At 43.0% G+C, this 27,309-nt stretch overlaps 3 protein-coding genes across 8 annotated transcripts in view; 1 reads left to right on the top strand and 2 right to left on the bottom strand.

The window, feature by feature from the left end:
- The window catches only part of obscna (obscurin, cytoskeletal calmodulin and titin-interacting RhoGEF a), a 41,208-nt gene extending 27,362 nt beyond the window's left edge, over positions 1-13,846 (bottom strand). Inside the window, 26 exon segments of the mRNA XM_029000953.1 lie at positions 37-303; positions 690-956; positions 1,041-1,307; positions 1,383-1,977; positions 1,979-2,247; positions 2,375-2,641; positions 2,730-2,996; positions 3,083-3,349; positions 3,819-4,085; positions 4,385-4,651; positions 4,732-4,995; positions 5,268-5,540; positions 5,671-5,937; positions 6,081-6,347; positions 6,440-6,709; positions 6,790-7,056; positions 7,216-7,479; positions 7,554-7,820; positions 8,141-8,410; positions 8,495-8,761; positions 8,863-8,967; positions 9,080-9,241; positions 9,379-9,645; positions 9,882-9,939; positions 10,189-10,267; positions 13,675-13,846. Of these exon segments, the coding sequence (XP_028856786.1) occupies positions 37-303; positions 690-956; positions 1,041-1,307; positions 1,383-1,977; positions 1,979-2,247; positions 2,375-2,641; positions 2,730-2,996; positions 3,083-3,349; positions 3,819-4,085; positions 4,385-4,651; positions 4,732-4,995; positions 5,268-5,540; positions 5,671-5,937; positions 6,081-6,347; positions 6,440-6,709; positions 6,790-7,056; positions 7,216-7,479; positions 7,554-7,820; positions 8,141-8,410; positions 8,495-8,761; positions 8,863-8,967; positions 9,080-9,241; positions 9,379-9,645; positions 9,882-9,921 (6,250 nt within the window). The 5' untranslated portion in view covers positions 9,922-9,939; positions 10,189-10,267; positions 13,675-13,846.
- A 2,052-nt stretch (positions 13,847-15,898) lies between these two features.
- Positions 15,899-22,440, bottom strand: LOC114801713 (dynein regulatory complex protein 11). Of its 2 annotated transcripts, XM_028999967.1 has the most exons (21): positions 22,197-22,440; positions 21,800-21,956; positions 20,991-21,127; positions 20,270-20,597; positions 20,054-20,164; positions 19,756-19,947; positions 19,595-19,666; positions 19,137-19,342; positions 18,978-19,062; positions 18,680-18,790; positions 18,530-18,605; positions 18,329-18,435; positions 17,789-17,875; positions 17,612-17,673; positions 17,409-17,491; positions 17,223-17,330; positions 16,938-17,137; positions 16,742-16,828; positions 16,498-16,675; positions 16,161-16,399; positions 15,899-16,088 (listed from the first exon to the last, which is right to left on the bottom strand). In XM_028999967.1, the coding sequence occupies exons 3-21, from the start codon at positions 20,999-21,001 to the stop codon at positions 15,969-15,971; spliced, it is 2,463 nt and encodes an 820-aa protein (XP_028855800.1). In that variant the 5' UTR covers positions 21,002-21,127; positions 21,800-21,956; positions 22,197-22,440; the 3' UTR covers positions 15,899-15,968. The 2 variants fall into 2 exon arrangements, with proteins under 2 accessions (XP_028855800.1, XP_028855801.1); XM_028999968.1 differs by lacking the exon at positions 21,800-21,956.
- Positions 21,888-27,309, top strand: part of alkal1 (ALK and LTK ligand 1) — a 46,570-nt gene continuing 41,148 nt past the window's right edge. For 3 of the 5 annotated variants that reach the window (XR_003751613.1, XM_029000006.1, XM_029000005.1), the window contains exons 1-4: positions 21,888-22,578; positions 23,847-23,900; positions 24,633-24,716; positions 26,127-26,200. Coding sequence is in view for 4 of the 5 variants with exons in the window: in XM_029000006.1 (XP_028855839.1) it covers positions 22,308-22,578; positions 23,847-23,900; positions 24,633-24,716; positions 26,127-26,191 (474 nt within the window). In the remaining variant the exon portion in view is untranslated. The remainder of the gene's footprint in view (positions 22,579-23,846; positions 23,901-24,632; positions 24,717-26,126; positions 26,201-27,309) is intronic. The other 2 variants (XM_029000008.1, XM_029000007.1) reach the window with 2 other exon arrangements.

Raw genomic sequence — 27,309 nt, 5'->3', positions numbered from 1 at the left:
CAAATGTCAATTTCATCAACAACACTTTTTTCCTACCAAATATTTTGATGGTGGCCTTAGTCATCTGGCCTCCACACACACAGCTGTAGACACCACTGTGCTCAGCCTTGGCATTTTTGATGGTCAGCTCCATCATTGCATCTTGTTGTCTGATCTGATAGTTTTCTCCAGTCCAAAGCAACTCTTCCCCTTTTCTCCACTCCACAGATCCACCAGGCTTTGACACACCACATGTAAGGATGACATCATTGCCCTCCTCAATCTCCTGGTTCTGTAGCTTCTGTTTAAATGTGATTGGTGGAACTGAAAACAAATATAACATATAGAGCTTTCAAAGACTCATCTGATCCCTATCATGTCCAGTTCTGAACAAAAATATGACATCTTCTATGGTGTGCATGAGAAACACCAAGTAAAAATCCAGATTAATGTTCTGTTTCAAACAGCTATTTCAGTAGTGATCCAGATCAGTAGGATCATATTTGATTTTGGGATTTTGGGATAGATGTAATTGGTCCAGCCCTGTTATAGGGGTCTGGCCACCAGCAGGTAATGAAGTTATGGTCTGATATAAGATGTAAGGTGTATGATAAAACCATAGAAGAATAAACCCCATACCACAGTTCCTCGACAAGAAGATATTTAAAAGTACCCAGTACATATCAATAATGGCAAATGTATTGTTTCACCTTTCACTGTGAGTTCAGCATTTGACTCTGAATCCTTGCTTTTACATGTGTACTTCCCAGCATCACTTTCCTCAGTATTATTAATGACAAGCTTGGTGAACTTTCCTTCCTGCTTCATCTCATATTTCTCACTGGGCTCAAGGACAACTCGTCCCTTTCTCCACTCAACAAGGGCCATGGGCTTCGACAGCTCACATCTGAAGACCACTGTGTCACCCTCCTTGCAAGAAAGATCCTGGAGCTCTCGTCTGAACATTACAGGCAAAGCTGGGGATATCAGATAACACAAGAAAGGTTTATTTGGCGGTCGGCCCACTCAATGATGACCGTTTGGGGATATAGTTAACCTACCCCTGATTTTCACTTCGGCAGTGCTTTTTACATCCCCTGTCACACAGCTGTATATGCCGCTGTCCTCAAGCGTCACATCATTGATCAGCATTTCCACAATTTTTCCTTCTCTTTTCATTTCATATTTGACACCGTTTGTCAGCATGTCTCCTCCCTTCTTCCACTTTACAAGGCCTCCAGGTTTGGAGAGCTCACAGCGTAATGTAATCGTGCCACCTTCTACAACATCTTGGTTTTTCAGATCTTGTTTGAAACTCACAGGAGTTGCTGAAAGATAAAAGTGCAGTGAAACATGGTGCCAGTCAAGGCAGTCATGCCTCACAAATATTTTTCATCTCCTACCAATGATTGAAAGAATAGCAGCGGTCTTCTGCTCTTTACAGACACAGCTGTACACTCCGCTGTCCTCTGGAAGTGCTTTCCTGAGCAGCAGCTCCGCTGTGCAGTCCCTCTGCCTGATCTGGTACTTTTCCCCACTTCTCAGCACTTCTGCTCCCTTCCTCCACACCAGTGGAGCTCCAGACTTGGACAACTCACAACAAAGGGTCACAACACTGCCCTCATCAGCCTCCTGGTTTGTCAGCTCTTTTGTAAATTTAGCAGGAAGTGCTGCGGAAAATTCATGAAAAATATAGATGACAGTGAATTGAAATTGCATTGAAAATCATTTATTTCACAATGCTTTCAAACTGGAAAACATGCCAAATGAATTATTACATTTGCTTCTGAGAAGAAAAAGCCTTTCAATCATTATGTAATCCCAGATGTAAGAGAACAGATATAAGGGAGCCTTTTAACAAGCACAAATGGATTCTAATTGAATGGTACTTCCGAGATTTACATTTGTACAACCATTTATCGAGGAAGGCACAGAGGCAGAACTATTACATAATACACCTTTGAATGTATCACACAGGAGGAATTTCGTATCCATTGTTACCTTTAACATGGAGTTCAGCACCAGTCTGAGCATCCTTGCTTTTGCAGGTGTATCTCCCAGCATCACTGTCCTCAGTCTTGCGTATGACAAGTTTGCTGTACCTCCCCTCCAGCCTGATGTCATACTTCTCTCCAGACTTCAGGATCACTCGTCCCTTCCTCCACTCTACCAAAGATCCGGGCTTTGAAAGCTCACAACTGAAAACTGCATTGTCCCCTTCTTTAACCATTTGATCTTGAAGATCTCGCTTGAACGTTATAGGGTGAGCTGAAAAACCATCAATGCAGATCAATATTAGAATAATTAAAGAAATGAGAGAACTTGAAACTAGTTTACTGGGCCATAATAAAGAACACAGGAAAACAGGGAAAGTTCAGGTCTTCAGCAGACTTACCCTTAACTTTGATCTCAGCTGTTGTTTTCTGGCTTCCTGTGACACAACTGTAGACCCCGGCATCTTCAGGTCTCATGTTCTTGATTAGCATCTCAGCGGCTTTCCCTTCTTGCTCCATCTGATATCTGTCTCCAGGCAGGAGCTTCACTTCCTCTTTCAGCCAGTTCACTGAAGCACCAGATTTGGAGAGCTCACAGTGCAGGGTCACAGTGCCACCCTCCACCACCTCTTGGCTTTTAAGACTTTGAGTGAAAGTAGCAGGTACACCTATGGAGGGAAAGGTTATGATAGTCGACTGTTTTGCATAATGAAATCTGTGAATAGTAGATCAGAATTGAACTGGAGTAAACCCCACCGACAACTTTGACTGTGGCCTTGGTTTTCTCCTCTGCGTATACACAGCTATATACGCCGCTGTCATCAGGCAAAGCTTCTATTATGACCAGCTGAACTGTTGCCTCCTTTTGCCTCATACGATACTTTTCCCCAGATTCAATCAGCTCACCACCTTTCCTCCACTCCACTCGAACTCCGGGTTTAGAGAGTTCACAGCACAAAGTCACATCCGTGCCCTCCTCAATCACCTGGTTTTTTAACTTCTCTCTGAATGTGACCTGAAGAGCTGAATTGAATTTGATGCAAGAAGGAATTACAACATAACCTTAACAGGCCTCCCAAAAATGGAAATGACAAGAAAGTCGTACTTACGGTTTATTGTCACAGTAGCAGATGTCTTTTGGTATCCACATGTACAGCTATAAATTCCACTGTCCTCCAAAGACACGTCAGTCATTTTCATTTCAACCACGGTGTCCCTCTGCTTGATCTGATACTTTTCACAGGACCTGAGAATCGTGTCCCCTTTCCTCCAGTCCACTGACGCTCCGGCTTTAGAGAGCTCACAGTGCAAAGTCACTGTGCTGCCCTGTTCAGTTACTACACTCCTCAGCTTTTGGATGAAGGTAACTGTCTGAGCTGCAGATCCCAAGACCAACGCAAGAAGGACACAGCATGGGTCAGGGATATACACAATAGTCATCATCTCAAGCTGGCCATGTCATGCGCTGAACAATGTCATGGATCTTTATGTTTTTTGGTACATATACCATCGACTGAAACATTGTTGCAGAAATCATAATCCAGTTCATTACAGTGGTATGATGAGCATGGATAAAGTACCCTGTTTAAGGTATTCTCTTCAAATTCCCCAGATCCCCAGAACATTTGTGGGGTGTTCTGGAAAAAACCCTGGAAATCCATGGATACTTCACCTCACCCTTTACAGAACTCTAAGGATACACTATCTGTGCCAGATTGCAAGTCAGAGCCAGAACTTTTTTGTTTACAAGAGGGTGACCTATAGAATCAATTTTAGGCCATTGGTTGTAATGTGGTTGCTGATTGGTGCATGTCTTAGTTAATAGATTAGGATATATCCTCCTACCATTAACTTTAAGGGTTGCTTTGGTCAGGTGGTCTCCACAGACACAACTGTAAATGCCACTGTGCTCAAGTTGTGCTTTTTTAATAATCAGCTCCAGGACTGTGTCTCTGCGCCTGATCTTATAAACTCCTCCTGCCGTCAGAACTTCCACCCCTTTTCTCCACTCAAATGGCGCATCTGCTTTAGAGAGCTCACAGCACAGCGTCACACTCTTCCCCTCCTCAACTTCCACATTCCGGAGTTCTCTTCTGAAGGAGATGGGGGCAGCTGCAAATGGTTAAGCATAACAGGAGCATTAAAGTCAATCATGTGTATTCATATATCATCCAGCTTGGTTTAACTCCCAGACGTGCTCTTCTGAGACATTCTTTGGAGCCAACAGTGATTCCCCCAGCATGATCCAACGTTATCTCAGCTTCACTTAGCATTCACACGTATTACATGAGGTATCTGGCAGCTTCCACCCTCCCAGATTAATGCTTGGGGGCGTGCCAGGGAGGAACATTCAATACGTTTGGTGCTTCGCCAATTGCGATTGTGAAAAGAAAGTGTTGTGTTCCCTTTACCATTGATTCTAACACTGGCAGTAGTGCTCTGGTCCCTGCAGATGCAAGTGTAAGCTCCACTGTCCTCAAGCCTGAGATCAGTAATGACGAGGGCAATGGAGAACTTTTTCTGCTTCATCTGATACTTCTCTCCACATCTCAGAGTCTGAACATCTTTCCTCCACTGGTACTGGACCCCAGGCAAGGAGAATTCACAAGCCAGCGTCACGCTCTGGCCTTCTTTACCTTCCACGTCGTTCAGATTCTGTGTAAACTCTGCTGGCACAGCTAAAACAAGGCAGTTCATGTTAGACACACAGGTGTCCTGAACATCTGTCCTTGAATGAACAAGTGTCTGATGAGCGTACCTTTAACAGTAACAGTGGCCTTGGTGCTGACTGATCCTGCATCGCACTCGTACACTCCAGCATCACTCTCTTTCACATCCCGGATTGTCAGTCGGGCCTCGTTGCCGAAGCGACTAGCACATAATTTGGAAGAATTCCATACCAAGCAGCCATCCTTATACCACAGGATGTGGCATGGCTTTGATGTGTTGCATGACAGGACCAGGCTGCCTCCTTCAATGGCCTCTGTATCCTCTAAAGGTTTTATAATGGTTGGGCGTCTCTCTATAAGGACATAATCAACTCTTTAACATTTAAAAACTCTACAAAAAATAACGAAACAATAGAATTTTAATTGCAGTTTTTTCCATGTTCGGCACCTATTAATTATTCAACAACTTTTTTAATGTTTAATTTCATGTATTAAATTCATGGCATGGTGTCTGGAAATACCAACATGTATTAGAAACTTTAACAGGTCAATTCTACCTGTTTATTGTACCAATGTACAAGTTATAATCAATGAGTGGTCTTTAAAATGATATCCAGAAATTTACCTCTAACTAGCAATGAGGCATAAGATCTTTTGTCCCCAGCTTCAAAAGTGATGGTGCCTGAATCTTTTCGAGCCAGCCTCCTGATCATGAGGGTGTGATCGCCTCTATAAGACATTTGGATCTCATTGAGATCATTTGTGAAGAGCTGGGTCTCATCCAGATACCATTTAACGGTGCTGCAATCACTCGGGCAGATTCGGCACCGGAACGTCACCGTGTCCCCCTCCAAACATTCTATATCCTCCAGTTCATCCAAAATCAAGACTTTTTGACCTAACGAAAATAATGATAGTCAGTGACTGGATTTGAATAGCAAGTAATGGAGAGAACAAGCATCTGTGTTTAAAAAAAAAACATAAGAAAATGAATCTTTATTTTTTGGATAGAATAAGTACTTGCTAACCAGTAATGGTGAGCAAAGCTCTGGACTGCATTGTGCCCACGTCACAGGTGTACACATCCCCATCAGTCTTTTCCAGGCTGAATATAGTAAGGGAAAGTGCCACACCCTTTTGCTTCATCAGATACTTTGGACCTGCAGCGAGTACCACCATGCCCTTCAACCAGGAGACTTTAGTGGCAGGTTGCTTGGTCTCGCACTCAAGTATCACCATGCTCTTCTCCTCACCATGCAGGTCACGAAGCACCTTAGCAAATGTGTGCTGCATGTCTGCAAACATAAATGCAAGAAAGCAGTATGGGAACAAATTGTTCACTTCCGGTTTAGAGTAAATTCCTTTACCTGAGCAGGTAGTAGGAAATATTGTTCCAGAACATTGCAGATTGGGCCACACCCTTAAAATTTTCACTTGCCTCTGACTTCCAGTTTGGCCCTGGTGGCAACACCATCAGCTTCGCAGCAGTATTCTCCTGAGTCCATGACAGTAGCATTGCGCACAATCAGACGTACAAGGTAACCATCCTGGCTGATGTCATATTTGGGGCTAGCTTTGATGACACGGCCATTTTTCAGCCACCTGACAGATGCCTCGGGCTTGGTGATCTCACAACTCAGCTCTGCATCTTCACCAGGTGTTACCCGAGTGTTCAGTACATCCCGAAAAACTCTCACAGGCTTTTCTGAGAATCAGAAGAGCATCCACAGTGCGCATTTGGGATTTCAAATATTTAAATCAGTAGAAAATAGTACTAATAGATTAAAGATATTTCACCTTTCACAAACAGCATGGTCTTACAACTGAGATCTTTAATCGTGAAAACCACATCTCCAGCATCAGAGACAGTCACTTCCTCGATATGCATTTTGTGCCTTCGCCCCTGTCTGTACAGCTGAATCCTACCATTGCTTATAACAAGCTGACCATTCAACATCCAGGATGCGTCATCGGGGATCTCATGGGACAGAACACATTCAAAACTGCAGCTGTCCCCTTCCACAACTGACGCTGTCTTCAGGCGCTTGGCTATTGTAATATGGAGGTCTGTAAAAACATTTCGACATTTTGTAAGGCTACATCCTCTTTCTGGCAGAACTGACATTGTAATTTCATGCGGTTTGTACCATGAACTGTGAGTGATGCCTTGGTCTGGCTGGTGCCCAAGTCACAGACGTATTCCCCAGCATCATCCTTGCAAAGAGAGTGAATGAAAAGGGCCAAGGACTTGCCGGACTGAAGCAGCTCATGCTTCTCAGTGGTGGTCAGAACCACTCCATCTTTCCTCCACACAGGGCACACGTTGGGCTTTGAGGCCTCACATTGCAGGCAAACATCTCCTTGTTCCTCCCCAGATAAATCTTCCAAAGACTTGAGAAAGACTGCCGGCCTCTCTGAAAGAACAAGATCAGGTAGATAGGATTTGTCTTGCTTTAGAGAACAGATTCTGTATGACAATCCACATTGGACACATTCTGAATCATATTGCAGTGTACTTTGGAGGACATAAAGACAATCGTGGAGGCCACTGGCTGAAATACTGAAACACTCACCCCTGACTCTAAGAAAGGTGGACTCGCTGAGACAGTCCGTTTTGAATGTTACTCTGCCTTGTTGAGGCGGGAGATGCCTGAGAGTCAGGCTGTGTGTCTTCCCCATGCTATGGATCTTGTGGACGTTGTTACAGTGGAGCACCTTCCCGTTAAGGAGCCACTGTACAGCAGGGACCTCATAGTTCAGTTCGCATGTGAACATGGCATTGCTGTCCTCCTCCACCTCCACACGCTCCAGGTGCTTTATGATTTTCAGCCTCCGCACTGCATATAAAATCAGGCAGTTAAACTAACAGAAAAACTGAGGTTAAGTTGGAAAGGTGTTTGGTGCGACTCACCCTCGACAGACAGGAAGCCCCGGCTCTCAGTTCCTCCTGCCTGGCAGCAGTACTCGCCAGAGTCCGCCCCTCTCAGGTTCTGGATGGTCAGGGTAGCATGATTCTTTTCTCGCTTCATGCTATACTTACTGGATGCCAGCAAAGTGTCTTTCCCTTTGAACCAGCGCACTACTCGGGGTGACGGCATAAACTCACAAGTGAGGGTGACTGACTCACGCTCCTTTGCCTCTGAGTCTGAAAGGGGCTGGGCAACTACTAATGGACGCTCTGGTAAGATGCATGGAAAAGGAAATTGATTTCATACCATTAACATGATCCACATGATTCTTTTGATTTAGGCTGTCCTAATTCTTTAGCATTATTTCAAACCATATATGATAAGTTTTTTTGTTTTTTTTTTTTGTTTTTTTTATCAAACGTGATTTGACATTGAATCCAAATTAAATGTTATTCTAACATCATGAAATAAGTTTCTTTTGAATTGATGCATTTTTTTGGAAACTATTAATAAGTCCATTGGATTCATTTAAGTTTATTTAAAAAAAAAACGTTCCCCTTTTTTCAGTGTAGAACACCAAGTCAAATACCTTTGACTGTTAGCTTTGCTGCAGATTTGCTCTTGCCAAAACTGAACTGAACAGGGCCAGACATGCTGCTGTTGGTGTTGGTAAAGGTGAGCCAGTGCATGGTGCCCTCTCTCTCGATCCTGATGTCCTGGCTGTTGGCTAGCAGCTCCCCACTCAGTGTCCACTTGGGCGGCCGCACTGACTTGATGCTGGTCTCCACCTGGAAGTGGGCTTCTGCCGGCTCCACCACCACTACAGAGTTCAGCTCACGCACTATGCTGATGGCCTGCTCTGCAGGAATGGACATTCCAATGGATCAACTGCCACGCAAAAACAGCACATGTTCGATTTCATTTGTGCTAAGATATGTCTCACCCTCCACCAATAGCTGACAAGAAGTCTTGTCATCGAATGCATCACAGGTGTAGGTGTCCTCATCTGAAGACCCCACCTCATCAATAATGAGTTGACGATAAACCCCGTCATTATGGATCTTGAACTTCTTGTTTGAAACAATCTCATGATAATTTTTGAACCATTTGACTTTAGCGCTGGCTCGAGACACCTGGCACTCCAGCAGACCCCGGTGCTTATACATGGCAATCTTCACTCTAAGTGGCTTTACTATTTGGACTGGAAGCTCTAAATAAACAGAAGTGTACATTACCTTGATTTAAAAGGGTGAGGAAACAATACGTTCGTTAGAGAGCGAAGAAAGAATAAATGACGGTCTCAATTATTACCTCTAACACCGAGTGTGGCAACTGAGGATACCCTCTCTGCAGTGAACCTGATCTGTCCAGCATCTTCTGGCTTTACAGTCTTGAAGCACAGTGTGTGAGTCTTACCTGTGTTCATGACACATCCAAAGCCTCTTTAATGCAACAGAAGCATCTGTCCAAGAAGACTTACACACCTCAAGTATTCGTCTGGGCAATTTAGCGAATTACATTAACTCACCTTCATGATTTATTTTAATATTGTCTCCAGGTTTCAACTTGCAGTTGTTCAGGTACCACTGACCATCAACATCTTCTAGGTTCACTTCACAGAAAAAGGTGGCACTCTCCCTCTCAGTGACCTCCATATCCACCAGGTCAACAAGATTTTTGATATCTCTGGCTAAAAACAAATGATACAGTGAGGACTGAGAGATGATGTCCAGTATCCTGGACTTTTCATTGTATATCAAACACAGTCAACATGTAATCAATGTAGTCTTTTCATTAAACAACAAGCAAAAAGATTGTGGTTAATACCTGTGACTTTCAGATTACAGGAGGTTTGAACTCCATCAGCCAGAAATGAGATCACACCGCCGTCTCCCACTGTGACCCGGGACAGCGTGAGCATGTGTTTCTTCCCATGGACACTGATGCAACAGGTAGGCTTTGATTTCAAGTGAATTCCATCCCTGGTCCACAATCCCTCTATATATGCCAGGCTTAGGATCACCTCAAAAACACAGGTCTCCTTCTCCAGCACACTCACATCCTCAAGACCCTTCACCACTTGGACCTTGTTCACTAATAGTCAACACATCAGCAGTTTTCATGAAGCAAATCTTTAATTATGCCCTTCAGTACAGTACAAACATATGAAGCTATATTCACAATATTTCACAATAATGTAATTAAATTCGAAACATTCTAAAACATAGAGAGTACAATCTACACTGTGGCATTTAAAATTTTACATAACAATTTCATGAATGTTCTGTAGCCTACTTCCCTGAACCTAAATTAAATTAAATTAGACTTACATGCTGTGCTGAGTTTCCCATTCATCTTGTTGTTCATCATCCCTCAGTAGTGATGCCTCTGTTAACCATAAAGGGTTTGGCCGTGTCTTTTTATTTTTTAGATCAGTCAGAATTCATAAACATATTAAATAAATACATACATACATACATACATAAAATTGACAATGGTGTAAAATGCCAGAAACTACACATTGTTTAAAGTTTATTTTTATCAATTAACAAAATGCATTGAATGAGAAATCTGAATCAAATCTATGTTTTTTTTTCCCTTAAAAAAAAAAAGCATCAGTCTTCTTGATACACTTACAAACTGGTTTTGCAAGAATGTTGCTGGTAGGTGGTTTCATCTCAGAGAGCAAAAACAGGTCTTCTGTTCGGTAGGCTTCCTTGGTGAAAGTGAAAAAGTGAAAGTGAAGAGATTGTGAAACACTGCAGCACAGCACGCAACAAAATGTGTCCTCTGCATTTAACCCTGCATGACCCACCCATGGTGAGCAGTGGGCAGCCATGAAAAGTGTCCAGGGAACAAAGTGGGATGGTGCTTTGCTCAGTGGCACCTCAGTGGCACCTTGTAAAAGTAGAAGTGCTACATCAACAATCTTACTTAAGTAAAAGTCCTAAGTACTTACTTTTAAATTTACTTAAAAGTATTATTTTTAAGTAAAAGTACTCAGACAATGGTTTGTCTCAACATCTGGGGTGTGCCATTTTGTAAAAGCATAGTACATATACTGACTTATGCCTGTACTGATGTCATTGCTCGTAATAATTACAAGCAATTATACAGTATATGTGTATTGGCAAGTTTGGTGTGCTTATTGTGCGTACACTCTGCAATACTGTGTGTACCTTAGAATTATGTGGATGACAAATTATCTACAAGGTATGACAGATAGAAGGAGAAGACTGAAGGAGGTTCAGATAGAAGGACGTTGTATTGAAAATGTTTAAAAAAGAAAAAAACTAAATAACAACGTGAACTAGATCATTTTTTGAGCTGTGAACTTGGTTCAAAATTTAAAAAAATTAACTATGAACATGAACTAGTTCTTTTTCAGTGTGAACTGGCACAACACTGAGCTGGACATTATGCTAGCAAAGACATTAAGCTATCTTCTCTGAGCTAATAAACCAGTTTTATCCTACCACCGTGTTAAAAAAATAATGAAGCTACACTGGCGTGATTTTTGTATGTCAGCATACATTTCGCTAGATAATAGTATCATAACATGTCATTACATACCCAACAGCATACCATAGCATAGCTTACCTCTATATGTTTTTAAATGCCAACAATCATTTACGTTGAGGCAGCCATGGGATGCAAAGAAATCGCAAGGACTCATTATTTGCTCCTTTGTACTCAAATACATTTCTGTCATGATCCGGACCGGCAGGGGTGACTCCGGATCCAGAGTCCGGACCGGAGTTTCATGTTAGTCTCGTGTAATGTTCCCTGATCGTGTTCACCTGTTGTATATTTATATAATTGTATAAAACTATCCTTTTCGTGTCTGTTCGCCGTCAGGTCACTGCGTGTTAATGTTCCCTTGTCGTGTGCAGTTTGTATTAAACCCCTGGCTTGTGAAGTCGTGCATATGCGTCCTCCTTCATCGCCATGTCCAGCCCACCCGTGACAATTTCTTAAATCCGGCCCAGGATTTCTTTGTGATTCAGAGCTCAGTAGATGCAGCTGTGGGTCCATGTTGAATGTCTCGGTCTACCAGCTCGTGCAGCGAACTGACGCGCGCTCTGCCATCATTGGATAATAAAGCCTGATTGGTAGGAAATGGCAAACAACGGCAGAACGCAATAGGCTAACTATTTTTTCATGCAAGATTTTGAGGAAATTGTGTTCATAAAATGTAACGAGTAACGGCATAAATTGTAGAAATGTAGTGGAGTAGAAGGTACAGATAATTGCCGCAAAATGTAATGGAGTAAAATAAAAAGTATGCATTATTATGTTTACTTAAGTAAAGTACAGATACGTAAAAATGTACTTAAGTACAGTAACGAAGTACAAATACTTTGTTACATTCCACCACTGTTCACTTGCAGGACTTGGGGTTGGTGTCCAACTGCTGAATAATTGTTGGTCCAGTCAATCTGTATATCAGCATTGAGGTCACCATTAATACATTCTGTGTTACAAAATGAACCTTGTTGCATTTTGACAACAGAAAGCTAAAGCTCTGTCACAAAACAAGAAGTCATTGCTTTATTTTGTACACAGAAATCCAAAGCAAAAATTCATTTTGGGCAGCAAGCTGAAACCATTTTGTTTTTCAAAAGACTGTAAATCATTTACTTGACAAAAGGTTGTAATTTTGTCCACAAATGCATTTTTCAATAACCAAAAAGTCATTTTGTCCACAAAATGATCTACTGGTGAGCATTTTGTCAACATACAATACAGATGCAACTAGCCTTCCGTTCACAAAATGACAGGTGATGATGCCAATTCAGTGCACAAACCGAATAACTGCTTCTGATTTCAGTGAACAAAATAAAGTGATGGTTTCTTGCCTTTGTAGGCAAAATGTGCAAGGTTATGTTTTTGTGGAGTTACAAGTACAAGGTTGATTTTGTACCAGAATGTGTTTTGTGCATGGAAACAAAATGCCTTTGGCTATGGCCAAATATTAAAAACTTTAGCTCAGGCCAGAGCACCTGCTACCTTTCTTCTGCACTAAAGTTTGCATGTTCCTGTCTGCAGAGCTGCGTCTCTTGGCCTTGTTCTTTTATTAAGAAGATTTGGATTTTTGGCTGCAACTATTGCATGAAGACGCCTTTTGGCCAGATATCTCCAGACAGTAGAAGGGTGTACCTACGGCCCACTGGTTTCTGACAGTTCTGGGGTGATGGCACTGCTGGATATTGTCAGATTTTAAAGCAAAACAAGCTTGAACTTCTGCAGTTTCCTTGGGCAACTATTAAAAGGATTCAAAGGATCCTCAACATTGTCAATTGTGATTTTTCCAAGTAATATAAACAGTGTTTGAAATATGTTTGAAAATTTATCTGGGACAGACTTTGCTGTGCTGATGCAGTATAACTACTATGTGCCATGGTCATTTTCCTGGTCATGGTCTATGTCTTTCACAGCCTTGGTAGGAGAGTTTGGCCCTTTCCCTCTCACACAGCTACTCTAATCACATAAATGTAAAATTCTATGGTGGTAGTAGCCTAGTGGGTAACACTCGCCTATGAACCAGAAGACCCAGGTTCAAATCCCACTTACTACCATTGTGTCCCTGAGCAAGACACTTAACCCTAAGTTGCTCCAGGGGGGGACTGTCCCTGTAAATACTGATTGTATTTATTTATTTACAGGATTGTATAGTCGCTCTAGATAAGGGTGTCTGATAAATGCTGTAAATGTAAATGTTTAAGAGATAGCAAAGTGTTCAAATTAGGATTACGAATAAAACTAATTTGAAATTATATCTTGGAATTGGAAATTGAAAACAAGCTGCGTGGTTCCTGGCATTGGAAAGGAAATTAGATTTATTTGTTATTAAATCTACACTAAAACAATTCAGGCACAATTTAGCAAAACTCCACAAAATGAAGGCACTTTTTTGGTTTTACCATAACAAACAGACACATTTATCAGACCAGTTGTATAAAGATGTATGGTTAATTTAGCAAGTATACTTTTTTGACTAAACAAATGGGACCAACAGACAATATTTTGCATCCAATGTTAAATCATGCATTACATGTGAATTTTGCCTATAATCATAACAGAAGAAACTACCAAAGATATGTCATCTTGTTATTGACTCACCTTTCATCTGAACAGCTGCAGCATGGGAAATGATGCTTCAATCCTACATTTTGTCAAAAGGAACCATCATGTGTATTTCTTCTTCTCAATAAATCCCAAAAGACTGGTGTGGGAGCCTACTGCCAGGTCAGTGTGCTACTCCCGATTCCCTGACTGAGCAAGCTTTGCAGCCCACTTTTTTCATCCTAGGTAAAGCCTAATGCTGAACAGCTGACATATCTCTCCACACACACTCTTTTCCAAAATAGCTTGTGTCATTATACACAAAGATAGCAACCGCACTGAGCGAGTGACCAAGGAGGTCAGAAAAAGGCATGTGCAGGTTTCACTTGCTTGGGCGAGAGCATTTTATTTGGAGATTTTTTTTTTTATTTCCAACATGTGTGAAGCTTGAAGTAAATGGGATTGCCCGTTAACACAAAGGAACTGTCAACTGAAAGGCTTCGGAAAGGCTTTCTTTTTATGACCGAATGAGCAACACACAAGTTTAACATGAGTTTTTAACATAAACCTTCATTCTTCTAGCACACATAATATACCCAGAGAGGAAAAGTCACCTTTGAGCTGATTTTCCATATTTTTTAGGCTTCACAGTGGCTTGACATGTCATGCTTAGATCTATGTTGCTATGAGAAATATGGGACTTGCAAGGTCAAAGGAGATTAAGAGACACAGGCTGTGATTCAATACATCTAAGGCATCACTCAGTGGCTCCTTTCCTCTCTGTCTATGTTTGCTCGACTGCCATTCCAAGGGCTGTTATAGGAGATGTAACACGACCAGATGAACTGGCTTCCTAATACCAACCCTACTGGTGAGGATACACCAATGGATGCGGGTGTTTTTTTCTCACTTCTCACACATTGGATAAAGTTAAGCTTTGGCCCTGTTTATCACTGATACTTGATTGACAAGGCCATGTGGCCACAAGATCCTACAAAACCATATCGAATATTCAATATAAAGCAGACACAGGCTCATTTACACGAGAAGGATCACAGGATCTCTATGGTTTTGGAATGGAATGCTCAGATTTGGAATTTGATTTTGAATTGGATCTTGGGGAGTTTTTCTCTGACCATACCAATATTGAAAAAATACTCTTAGGCTAAAGGATCCATGTGCATGATGACGTGCCAAACAATTTTAGAACTCGACAAAACAGCCGGACAGTTCCTCTAAGCTCTGAAGTTCTTGTTTGGAGTTTTACATTTCCTTTCCACCGCTGACAGCAGGTTTTACCGGCCCATGCATCATGCACCATTTTCCCTATTTTTACCACACAAAAGAAACACATTTTAACAAGCTCTCTCATCACTCAATTGACTCATAACTCATCATCATTTAACCTTTCTGCTGAACCATAATACAATACAAAGATGAAAATTCAAGTTCTGCACAATGAGCTCAGCAGCTCATCATTGCTCGTAGCACCATGAAATGTCCCTGACCTAACAATCACTACATAAAAATGGAGCACATCTTTCACTTTATACCTTTGCCATGTCTTAAAGATGGGTATGGGGGGTGGAGTACGTCAACTTGTCATGCTTTATAGGACAGTCTGCAGTTGACGTCAGGACCATTACAGCCTGTGAAATACTGGTGTTTACCACACTGTTGTCGTGCTATGTCTGTGCCACAGTTGATCCAAGATAATCTCCTAAACCCCAGTCTGGGGGACGTCTCAGTTTCAAGACCAATCACAGCTCCATGGGTATGGCTGGGGCTGCAAAATCCCCTTCTCCCATTAGTTGTCCTTGACAGAAGTCTGCAGAACACACTGTCTTCACACCTCTATGTATGGAACCAAACTGACAACGGTAATTATGGGGAGGCACAGATATTCAAACTGTGAGGGATTTTGAAAGTTGATTTTTTTTTTACTTCCTGAACTGAAGCGCTCCCTACTCTCGATATGATGAATACAATACAATTCAATAATGATACACACAATAATCCACTTAATAACCATAATAATAACCAAATCAAATACCCTGCTTCAACCACATTTTACACAGTGATGTGATATGGCTTTATACCTGCAATTATACCCTGACTGAAAGTCCCAGTGGCCCAGTGGTCCCAGTGGCCCAGTACACAAATGTAGGATTTGTGTGATGACACATGAATTTGCACCTTCTCAAACAGACTTGGCAGCGAGACATTTTATTTAATTAGCCTGTGGCATTTACCTATTAACAAAGTTCAATTACACTGCTGGTTAGTCAGTAGAATTGATTTATTAATGTGATGTTCACATTGCTCTGAATGTGATGATAGAGAAGACTGAACTACTTTTTTCCTTTCTTCTTGCCATCTTTGCCTGCCTTGACTGGAGGCTCGTCTTCACCTTCCTTGCCTGAGGCTGCTTTAACTCGTTTCCTGCCCATTGGAGTCTTGGCGTACCAGTCCTGCAGAGACACATTAGGCTTTAGTATGTAGTGATAACAACAAACTTGGAAAATCCCAGGAACTGTTTTTACTTTGAGGGCTTCTTCCTCAGCCTGGAACACAGGGTCCATCTTGGCAAGAGGGGATACAAACTCTGCCGCTGTCAGGGGTCTCCTCTGCAGCTGCTGTAGGCGGCGCTCTGTCAGGAGGCCACGGACCACCTCCACCATCTGACCCTGCGTGTAGCCATCTGAGATCTTTGCCAGAGAGCTGATATCTAGGGCACTGCTCATTTCCCCGCCGTTCCTCACGATCAGCTCACGCCACATTACTGAATCAAGTCAAATCTCATCCAGTCAAGTCAGTCCTGCTAGGCTGTGTTAGAAATGCTAGAATTTAAAACCAAAAGAAGCAGACATTCTTTCTTACCAAATCTTGAAGCGTAGTCAGGTCGTGGAATTAAGACAATCTTACTGAAAACCTTGCATATGGATTTCAGATCAGCATGGAATGGCTCTCTAGTCGTTCCAATGACGAGTACTCGATCTCCAGGTTTGATCGCTTTCATGGCCTTCGGCAGATCTTTCTTCAGGCGTTTTGGATCTAACTGCAAGAAAAACATTTGTTCAGAGGTGACCCAAAATCCATGGTTTGCTGAACTAATGATGTTTACCTCTTTCTCCTCTTTTGGTACCTTCTTATAAAACATCTTTTCAGCATCTCCAATCCACACCACAGACGGCTGCATTATTTTAGCAACCTTAAGAAAAAGCACATCCCAGCATCTATATTACAACTAGTTGCATACAGATGAGAAGTGATATAATGACCAGTGAGCATCGAAGGTAAATTAATCTCTCATAAATGACCTTGAACACCATATGGACCATCATCTGAAGACCGTTCCTGCCGGGGTACTTTCCCACCAGGTTGAGAGGTGAGAGGTTAAACAGGTTGGCACCCGTCTCACGACAGATGGCGTGTACCAGCATCTTCTTACCCACGCCTGCAGGCCCCACCAGGAGGATGGCCTTAACTAGGGGAGCATTTTCATGGACCGCTTGAGAACCTTGAGTGGGGCGTATAGGGTACAGCGTAAACAATATTATCAACAACTTCAGATGATGCCCTTGATGATCATTATGCAGACATACCTAAAGGTACAATAGCATAGAGGGTAATGAGCTGACGGACGTCTGACAAGGATGGCATGGGTTCAATGTCATTTTGTCTTAAAGTAGTTCCAAGGTAGCTATAGTCTCCTGAGGGTCAGAACATAAAAATCTATCAGTAAGATTTATTTTATTTAAAAAAAAAAAAAACATCAATAATGAGCTTACCAAGATAATCTTGTAGTTTAATGTCTTCTGCCTTTTTTAAAAGACCCTCCTTGACTAACTCCTGATATAAGGACTCAACAGTCCTGGACATGTGAAGGAGCAACCAAAAGCACAAGTAATCAGACACATGATTTTAAGATGTAATGTACAGTGTAAAAAATAGGGACCATGCTCAAGAAAGGCTTATGATGCATTTTGCTCACCTAAAAGATGTCAAGTCTTTCTCTTTCTTTTTCTTTTTTCCACTTTTTGTTCCTTTCTTTTTCTGTGTGAAAAAAGACAACTCACATCACTGTAAACAACACTCTTCAACTCCAGATGGTAAAAAAACATACTCTGCTGGAACACAATGAAGATGATGACTGTCTTAAAGTGCAAACCTTGGGGCTTCCTTTAGCTTTTCCCCCTTTGTCTTTATCCACCGCCAGTCTCCAGTGAGCCAGTTCTTGCCTCATCAGCTCATCTACCTGAACAACCAAAGCCGTGTAACCATGTAGTGGCCATCAGAAATATGACATATTTCTAATTACAGCCCTGGTCAAAGGTTGTGCAAGAAAGGGGACACATCATAAACAGGCTCATGATGAATGAATGAAAATGATGTATCACAGACAGGCCTGAAATAGGCCTGAAGTTGTGTTGTGTGCATGTATGGAATTATGGTTAAAACACAATGTCAGTCTCAGAGCTGCTACATGTGTTTTTTTTATATACTTGGTTTAGATTTATTGGTTGAGGATGTGTTCACAGTACTGTGTATTTTCGGTATATATATCTGGTATATTTATTTCCCAATAAACAAAGTTTTATTTGTAGCCACATGTCATGAACTGTCAAGTCGCGTTCCATTCCAGGTCCCCTTAAGCTGACATTGCTGGTCCTCACCACTTAATGAAGAAATGGGGGAATGTGCGCTTCACCTGCTTCCTGATTTCAGTCTCGAGCTCCTTTCTCTTCTCTTCCTTAATCAGCTCCATGTCGTGCCTCTGACTGAAATTGCCGTCCTCGTTTCGATTCTCCCATGTCTCTGCAAACGAGGTGGATGCAGCTCTTAAAAAAAAAGTCTCCTACAGCAAGAGAACCCCCCCCCCCCCCGTGATATGGACACGCGGTTTCTTTACCCGCATAGCTTTTGTGTGCGGCCTCGAGGTCTTTCAGGAAAGCAGACGGCAGCATCTTCAGGCCGGGTTCTTCCTCCTGTAACCGGATGCCGCAGCGCGCATGAGCTCCGTCACTACCGTACAGCGCGATGGAGTGTGTGGAATATTCACCTCTTCCTCGCCCTTTCCCTTGTCTTTCTTCCCTTTATCCATCCTCTCCTCCTTCCCTTTGGGGGCTTTGCTGGCATCTTCTTCTTCCTTTGCTGCCAATTCATCCATTAACTTAAACAGGACAGACGTATTATTGTAAAACGATGAAAGTGGGATTTAATCTACCCAGACCAATAATCATGCATCACACCGGCGTAACGAGAAGATCTTTACTCTGTTAGGAGTGCTTGATAGAAGATTTTATGTTTTTTAAAAATATATGACAGAATTATAAATAAATGATCGATCATATAATGACCTGCTGTGGAGTTTTTTCTGCAAAAATGATGGCTGACCCTCCATCTTCTTCCTCTGGGTATTCAGGAAAGGAGCCCGTTGCATCACTTTAGCATGAAACACAAACAATAATCAAACACTTAACTTCATTAACGTCAAATTAAATAATGTCCAATCTCACCGGCATTCGAAGAACCACTGGCGGATCTGGTCCTTCAAAGTCTCCTTCATGTCTGGCCCCTCACTTTCTCGAAGTAGTCCGGTGACAGACACAGTGGCCTTCTGGTAGTCGTCCTCATGCTCTCTCTGTTTCTGTCGCCTGCGCTGCTCGATGGCGTCCGCAGCTGCGACTGTGGCGCACGGCTGGAAGTGGCGAGGACCCATGGCCTGAGAATGGAGGATTTGGCGTGAGTTTTCGTACCGGGTTTTCAGGATAACCCTTTCTTCACGGTGTTTCTACCGTTTATGTCACCAAGTCACCTCTGAGACTTCCACCTTGTGCATTTCTCTAAAGGGACTGCACATGGTTATAGGGAACGTGACCACAGGACCCTGAAAAGCGGGGAATGAGCGCCATCTGCTGTACACTGGATATAGACTCGATGCAAAGTAACCAAGGGTAGATCAAGAGCAACCCACCATGCCCAGAAATATCATCTCCTCTTCTCGTTCCCACTTTGTTTTCTTTCGCTGGACGAAACCTTTCCACACCTTGAAAAGAAAAAGGAACCCTTGAGGAAATGTCTACACCCACGCCCTCTTTTCTTCAAGCATGATGTCAGTGGGGCTGATGGACTTGCCTTCTGAATGCACACTGCAGCCTGGTCAAAGGCGGCCGGCCCCAGCTCTGAGTCCTTAGCCTTCTGTTGTCTTTCCTCATCTCTCTGGATCTCTCTCATAAACCTGGCCCGCAGTCGGCCCTGTCTAGCCCTCTCAGATACCTGGATTATCTTAATGGCTTCCTCAAGTTTTAAGGCCTGGGGTCCAGGAGCCTAGGGCGTACATCAGTGAGTGAGATATATTTGGTGCGTTCAATACCTGCCGATGTCTGTGACGTATTCAAGCAGTGGTTCTGTCTGTAAGGGAAAGGATGCTCACTTTGTTTCTTTCCACCTTTCCGATTGCACTATAGATGGCCATGTTTCTCTCTGACAGAATATTGCCACGTTCATTAGCAAAATATCTTGGAATTGGAATCTCAATGTCTGCCTTAAAAACAAATATATGATTTGCAACATCAGAGATTAAACAATATTTCAATGGTGTCACCATGCATAACATTTGATTTGTGCTTTATCACACCCACAGACTTACAGGTGTCAGTTTCAAGTCCTGAATCACATCGTCCATGTAATGATACTCGGAGAATTCCTTCTCCACCATCTCGTTTTTAAGCTCCAGCACACGGCCCATGACGCCGTCGAGAATGCCTCTGATCGCCCTCATCTTCTGGGGGTGGACTATCTGGTCATAGGCCACCTCCAGCTGCCTGAAAATCTGAACATATCGCACATACATGGTTGCCACTCGTTGGAAGAACACCACCCTGTCCTTTTCGGGTTTTAGCGGCTGGTCAGGAAGCTCTTCGGTCAGAAGGCAGCTGAGCTCGTTCTGGGCCTCAGCCCAGAGTTTATTGTAGGTGCTGGAAAATAAGAATTCGCACTCATGATGAGATGCTCATTAACATGAGTGAAATATAAGAAAGTGTTCTGCATAAACCTTTACGACGGTCCGGGAACCGTTCCTGTTATCTAACTCGAGGTTGTGGAGAGAAGCAAAGAGTGCCACCACAGCAAAATAGAGACAAGAATGCTTCTCTGTCTTCAGTTTTATTCCATAATGTAAAAAATGCAAGACCCATAAATAAGAAGGTGCGTCCAAACCTTTGACTGGTAGTTTATGTCATACTGAAAAAGTTTTACTGCCTTTAATACGGTTTTATTAACAGATGAAGGAGAACATATGTAGCTCCTTATTCTCGGGAGGTAAAGGGTGGTGTTTAAAGTTAGTATCTTAGTGCGTGTTTCTAACTAACCTGTGCGCCATCCAGTCCAGTGGCGCAGACAGCCTGCGCGCGCCAGTGTTGTCGCAACTCCGTCGTCATGGGAACGCGACACGCCATGGTTGCCAGATCGGTGGCTTTACTGCAGAATCGGATCTCACGAGTCCTGCCTGTATATTAAATACTATTATTGCATATCTAAGTCACCTCTGTTTCTCCTGATGTAAATGTGAAATTGTAACATTTATTCGAGCGGGCACTGTGGGTATGATCCTCGGTGTCCAAATGTTTGAGTCAAAAGAACAGTCGAACTAAAATGCAATAAAAGAAGTGTGCATTGCTCCGTGTTTACCGATCAGCATCGATGTATCATCGCATCCACTATACATTTGTCTAATTATATATAATTGGAAAGTCTAGAATTGTGCCGTTGTGCTTTCGGACTTGAATGGAGCTTCATGAAGATGCCGCACGGACTCTAGGTTGTTCTGAAAAGCTGACGATTAAAAAATAGACGATTAAACCGAGAGAGAAGTGGCTTTATTCGACATGGGCGAATGCATCTGTACATCGGCTTATTTCTACCGAGGACCTGATCTACTGTAGCTTCATGATGAACAAAAAAAAAATCCAGAGCGCAAAGTAAATGGGATTTTCAGCAGTCCTCGTTAAAGAAGTGTCCTGTTTGGTGACAGTGTGCAGTGTCACGTGTTTTTCTACAGGACTCACTACGTCCTTACTTCATCAGTATTAGTTTTATTGTAAACATAGCTCGTGTATTAGTATACTAATTAAACCAGGTCGAAGTGTTCAAAGTCGCATTCAGAGCCCAGCTTTCGGACCTTTGCGCGCCCTGAGCGCAGTCACAAGACCGGAACCCGGTGGGGACAGGCCCGGCGGTCAGACCCGCTATAAGCCGATGGCGTGTGTCCCTCCACCTGCCTGCATGCACGGAGAGCGGCGCGCCGGACGGTGGGGACCTCCGGGGACACCTGCGTCCTGCCGACGTTGAAATAACCATCATCATCATCATCGTAATAATAAAGGAGAGGGGGGGGCAGAGAGAGAGAGAGAGAGATTAAAGTGTGTGAGCGCGCCTGCAACTTTTCTTTTTTTTTAAACGTGGAACTGCGCGATGGTTTCGGAGCGCGAGGAGGGGCGACTGTCACAGGGAGCGAGCACGAGTTGAAGAAGAAAAGACGAGAAGAAAAAAGAAAAATGTCTCCACTTGCCACCCACCCGAAATCGATTGTGTTGGAGTGAAGGTATAAAACCGAGACGCTTCGCATCCCCGCAACTTCTCCGGAAAGTTTCTCCGCCGGTGAGGGTGCTCGGTTGTCTGGGAGAGCCATGCAGGCTGAGAGGAAATGGCACGTCCTCCTGAGCGTCCTCCTGCTGCTCATGACCTCGGGACACTGCGCGGACGGCCGGGACGCGGAGCTGCTGGCCGAGAGAAGGACCCTGCTGCATCTAATCTTGCGAGTCATCGGGGACAGTCAGCGGGACAAGCCTGCGTCCCGGCGCGTCACCAGTGGCCTGCTCTCCGTGTCGCAGGACTACCGGTTCTCCTCGCGCGAGAGGTCCGTCTACGTCCCCAAAGAGGACAGCAGCAGGACAGTGGGTGAGGACCATCAGACAACATCACTTTAATACAATTTCTGGCATTGTACTGTAATATTGTCTAAATCACGCAGAGTCCCATAAATACTCATTTCTCTGGTTGATCTCACAGATTCTGTCCCTTTCCCCCCATGAACAGCTCCAAGAATCGCTACTGGCCTCTTAAACTGGCCTCGTAAGATGCATCTGAAATGGCACTTTATTAAAAAAAACGCTGGTTTGATATGAGAAGCGTATTCATTTATCAGAAGTAGAGTTCCAGCAGCCACAAGGCTTGGTCATGGGGAACAGGTCAAGAATGAATGTAGTGAATGGTTAGTATTTTTCTGGTTTTAGAATTGAGTTGTGTTGGTGATAAAACGAGGACTAACGCATCACTCTGGCCTGTGGTGGTCTTAGGTTTGGTTGAAATGCGTTTATAATTTTTTATAAAGAAGGAAAACCCCATGAAGATGGGCTTCATTCTCCAGTATAAAGTCTCTTTGAGGTACCAGGTCCATGTGAGGTCCTTGTCTTAGATCTGGTGGTGCACTCTACCTTCCGCCGAGCTACTTGCACAAGTGACAATGGCGGTGCTGAAGCGTCGGGTGGAAATTATGAATGGCCATGGCAGGCTTTTGGAAGCATGCTGACTGAAATCCTGCGGGACATTTAGTGCGTTGCCTAATCCTACATGTACACAGTCGGTAAAGCCCGGTTTACAGTCCAACTCAGACATCTCAGACATCTACGTGTTACTCTTACATAAGGCACAGGTGTGTGTGAGTGTGTGTGTGTGTTGGGTGTGGCAAAATAGACAAATGATAACATTTTTGTAAATAGCTTTGTTTCTTTCCAGGACGGAGAATGCTGAAGACGTGTCTACACGCCAATATGAGCATTTTGTAGGAAAAAAGATTCCTCATTTGTCCATGAGAATTGTGCCTGTGCATCTCTCTAGGCACTAAAATTAGCACCAGCATGGAATTATGCATCTGACATTGATGAGCATTACGACACTGTAAGCAATAATCTCCTTTAGTCGGTTAGTCCGAACGCACCCGACAGCCATTTGTGCTGCATGTTTGGGAAGGTGCGAGGTGGCAATATACATACAGATGATGAATGTGATGTACTGCGCGTGACATATACAGACCCCTTACACTTTCTGGAAACGAGGGCATAAAAGCTGCATCCACCGTTATGATGAACTACGGCGTCACTGACGTTTGTTCTGCGGAGACGTGATCGTAACTTTGTTTTAAATGCTCTTTAAATGTTCTCTTTTAGAGGTTGTTCCAAGGGATATTAGCCTGAAAGAAAAGTTCTTAACACATTTTACAGGTAAGAGGGAGGGAAGTGAATGTTACTGGCTTCTACACTACACCTCTCGTGCAAGCATGCGCACCACAGTTCCTACTAACTTTTTATGGGTCATTACAATATGGGATTTCTGAATAACTGTGAAAAATATTCCCCTTTGCACAATTGCCAAAGCATGTTGGATGGCCGGGGAAAGCACTCTAGAGGCCAATATGGAGCAGAAGTACTTCACACTTGGCCCAGCATTGTCTGGTTAGCAAAAGCATGCATAAGCTGCTTATTTCTCTCAGGATCTCAGCTTAAGAACCAAAGAAGGCAGCAGAAATTAGTGTGAAACTCGATTATCTGGATGCTGACACAAAGTGTCAGGAAATGGTCTGTACAAGTCATTAAGACCCTCTTGTGATGTCACATCATGCCTCAGCATGGCCCTGTTACTTTCTGGGTCCACGCTGATACGGGTCTCTTCATTGGAATACTCTGGAATATTTACAATACATGATTTGATAAAAAATAATCATCCATCAACCTTCAACTGCATGTTGCTGAAACAAATAGTGCTTCTTTGCTGATTTATGTCAAACACCAGAGTTTTTTCTCCTAAAAAAAAGTATTAATTTCAATCTGGAATACATTTTTCTATTTATAATACCATTCTTATTAATTCTAAGATAACTTATGGGAAAGTTTATCATCACACAGCTGAGTTATAATTCTCATTACTTCTCTTTCTTTCTTTATTTATTTTTTCAGCAGGTCCAGTCAAGTACTCATCGGAGTGCACAACACATTTTCTTAGACTTTACCACAACACGAGGGATTGTTCAAAGCCAGCATGTAAGTACAAGCAGAAACAAATGTCATAACCCATTATCAAGCAAAGTCTGACTGCACACATACAGCAACGTTAGTGGCCTGGGGTCCATAGAACATCGGTAAGACGTCAGACGGCTGAAAGGAGGTGTTTTCAAGGGGTTGTTGACTAAATTGACTAAACTGTGTTGGATTGAAAACATATTTGTCCTAAGCAGACGTCAAGAAGGTTTAATGTCTTGCAATTCAAGAGTGCTTCCCAGTTCCATCCCAGCAGGTTAAGAACACACTGTTTTACAGGAATATTGCAGCTCTTCCACAGTGGGGGCTGGTTACAGTGCTTAATTTACTTCAAATGATTCTATTAATTTCTTCACCAACCCCACCCCTCAGGCCAGAGATTTTTAGAGGGGTCATATATTACTGTTTGATTATGCCAGAGGGTCAGGGAGGTAAAACGTTGAGAGAAGATTGCCCTGTAAATCATTCCACAGAACAAGTCTCGTTCCTGCTGTGTACGCAGTGAGAGTGGGCCACCGTTCTAGTAACAGAATCTGGAGTGTTTCACGATCTTGTGGAGAGGGCCGAGGTTGTTTTGTAGCTCAGCAAGAGAGATTTGTTTCCTCTGCTATCTCCCTATTATTGTTGAATAAATAAAACGGACGGACCCACCCAGTCACCCTCAGCCTCTCCATTTTCTGGCCTCCTGGGTGGTGCTCGGTCCAAGCAGCTGCATTGTGAAATACTTCATTGGACTGCTGGTTGTTCTCCTTCCCATCGCTGGATGTTGCATTTGAAGGATCTGGCAGCTGAGCAACATGATGTGCTGTGTTACGAAAGTGAAGTGATTGTCATTGTGTAACACTGCAGCACAGCACACGGTGCACACAATGAAATGTGTGCTCTTCTTTTAACCCACCACCCTTGGTGAGCAGTGTGGGGACGATACCTTGCTCAGTGGCACCTCAGTGGCATCTTGGCGGTTCGGGATTTGAACCCGAAACCTTTACGGGTCCGCTTCCTTAACCCGCTTCCTTAACAATGCGCTGAGTGGCATGAGAGTGTATGAGAGTATCAAAATCCAACCAAAACAGAGCCAGTCATATAGTAGACTGGAAACACTGCAAATAATAATAGACTTAAGACCAAGTTGTACATTTAAGGCTTCTTTTTTATAGTGAAAGAGCAGCATGTGCTTAACAAAGGTTCGTTTGTGCTCCCACCCGCTACTGGAAGCATTTTCAAATCATTTCAGCACATGGAGAACCCACCCTGCTTCCTCACTGTGTAGAATACAGTGCTTTTGTAGCCACCCAAGAGCTTGAGCCATCTTTCATACCAGGAAACTGGGAACAGGCAGAACTGCAAGAAAGAAGAATCTTAAAATGATGAAGTGTGGAAAGTGTGAAATTCCATTTTGCTTGTCATTCACAGATTACAGAAGATGTACAAGATTGCTAACGCGATTAGCAATGAGCCCTCTCTGCACACAGTCATAGATGTTGCATGTAAGTATCAGGATTATTTTTAATTTTTTTCCAATGAGGGAGAATTAGTGGAACTAATAAAATGCAGAGTGATTAATATGGTATTCATAGTTTTTAAATGCGCAACAAATGTGAAACCATGCAATACAGTCAGCAGAAACTATAAAACTCTGGAAACTAGCTTTCCATTGGTGATACTGAATCAAAAACCTAATCTAGACCCGGTTTCACAAATGCTTCATGAGCCATTTAGCGTTTCCTAAAAAGCATCATTAATTAAATAGATTACAATTTTCATACATTTAATGTGACTTGAATAGCCAAGAACAAGAAATGAGAAGGGAAGAAATAGATCTAAATCATATACAACAATCAGCCATAACATTAGGGAGAACCTTGTCACATTGGCATCTGGCAGTGGGTGGGACATGTTACACGTCAAGTGAACGTTTTCTCCTTTAAACTGATGAGTTGGTAGCAGATCAAATATGCAGAAGATGTGAGGCCATATTGTGATAGCTGGATCGCTGGGTCATTGCATCTCCAAAACGATGTCCTTGGTAGTCCAAGGTAGAAAAACAGCAGTGAAATGCTGACTGTGGTCTGCTGCACGTCATACATGTCGGAGTGCATTACAATGCATCACAGTGCTTATGGGGCTGTGTAGCTCAACCCCAATGCTGTCAACCACTAAAGCGCCTACAATGGAGGAATCACACTGGGTGCAACACTTATTTGGGGAAGACATGGCACTGTGATGCTATGGAGGCAGTGTGATGCTTTGAGCATTGTTCTGCTTGGAAACCTTGGGTCCTGCATTCACGTACCACCTACCTAAACATTGTGGCAGGCTAGGTATACCCTTTCAGCGCCCTCTTTCAGCAGACCGGAAAAAAAAAGGAACACAGCAATCATTTTGCAGTGTTGACTTAGCCTCCAAATTCTCCAGATCTCAATCCAGTTGAGCATTTGTGGGAATGTGCTGGAAAAACAACTCATGGAGACGTGATCTGCTACAGAGGGTTTGGTGCCTGATACCACATCATAGTATTGGAGTCCATGGGTCAGGGATGTTACAGTGGCAAAAGAGGGAGCTGCTCAGTATTAGGCAAGTTATGGCTGGGCACTAT

Source organism: Denticeps clupeoides, chromosome 13 (genome assembly GCF_900700375.1).
Source record: "Denticeps clupeoides chromosome 13, fDenClu1.1, whole genome shotgun sequence".
Taxonomy (NCBI): Eukaryota; Metazoa; Chordata; class Actinopteri; order Clupeiformes; family Denticipitidae; genus Denticeps; species Denticeps clupeoides.
This window is presented reverse-complemented; position numbering and strand designations above follow the sequence as displayed.

Coding starts and splice junctions, on each gene's coding strand:
- LOC114801713 (XM_028999967.1), bottom strand. Junction 18,436..18,529: donor CGCACACAAAAGCTATGCGG/GTAAAGAAACCG, acceptor CCTCGTTTGCAG/AGACATGGGAGAATCGAAAC. Junction 17,876..18,328: donor AGACTGAAATCAGGAAGCAG/GTGAAGCGCACA, acceptor TTGGTTGTTCAG/GTAGATGAGCTGATGAGGCA.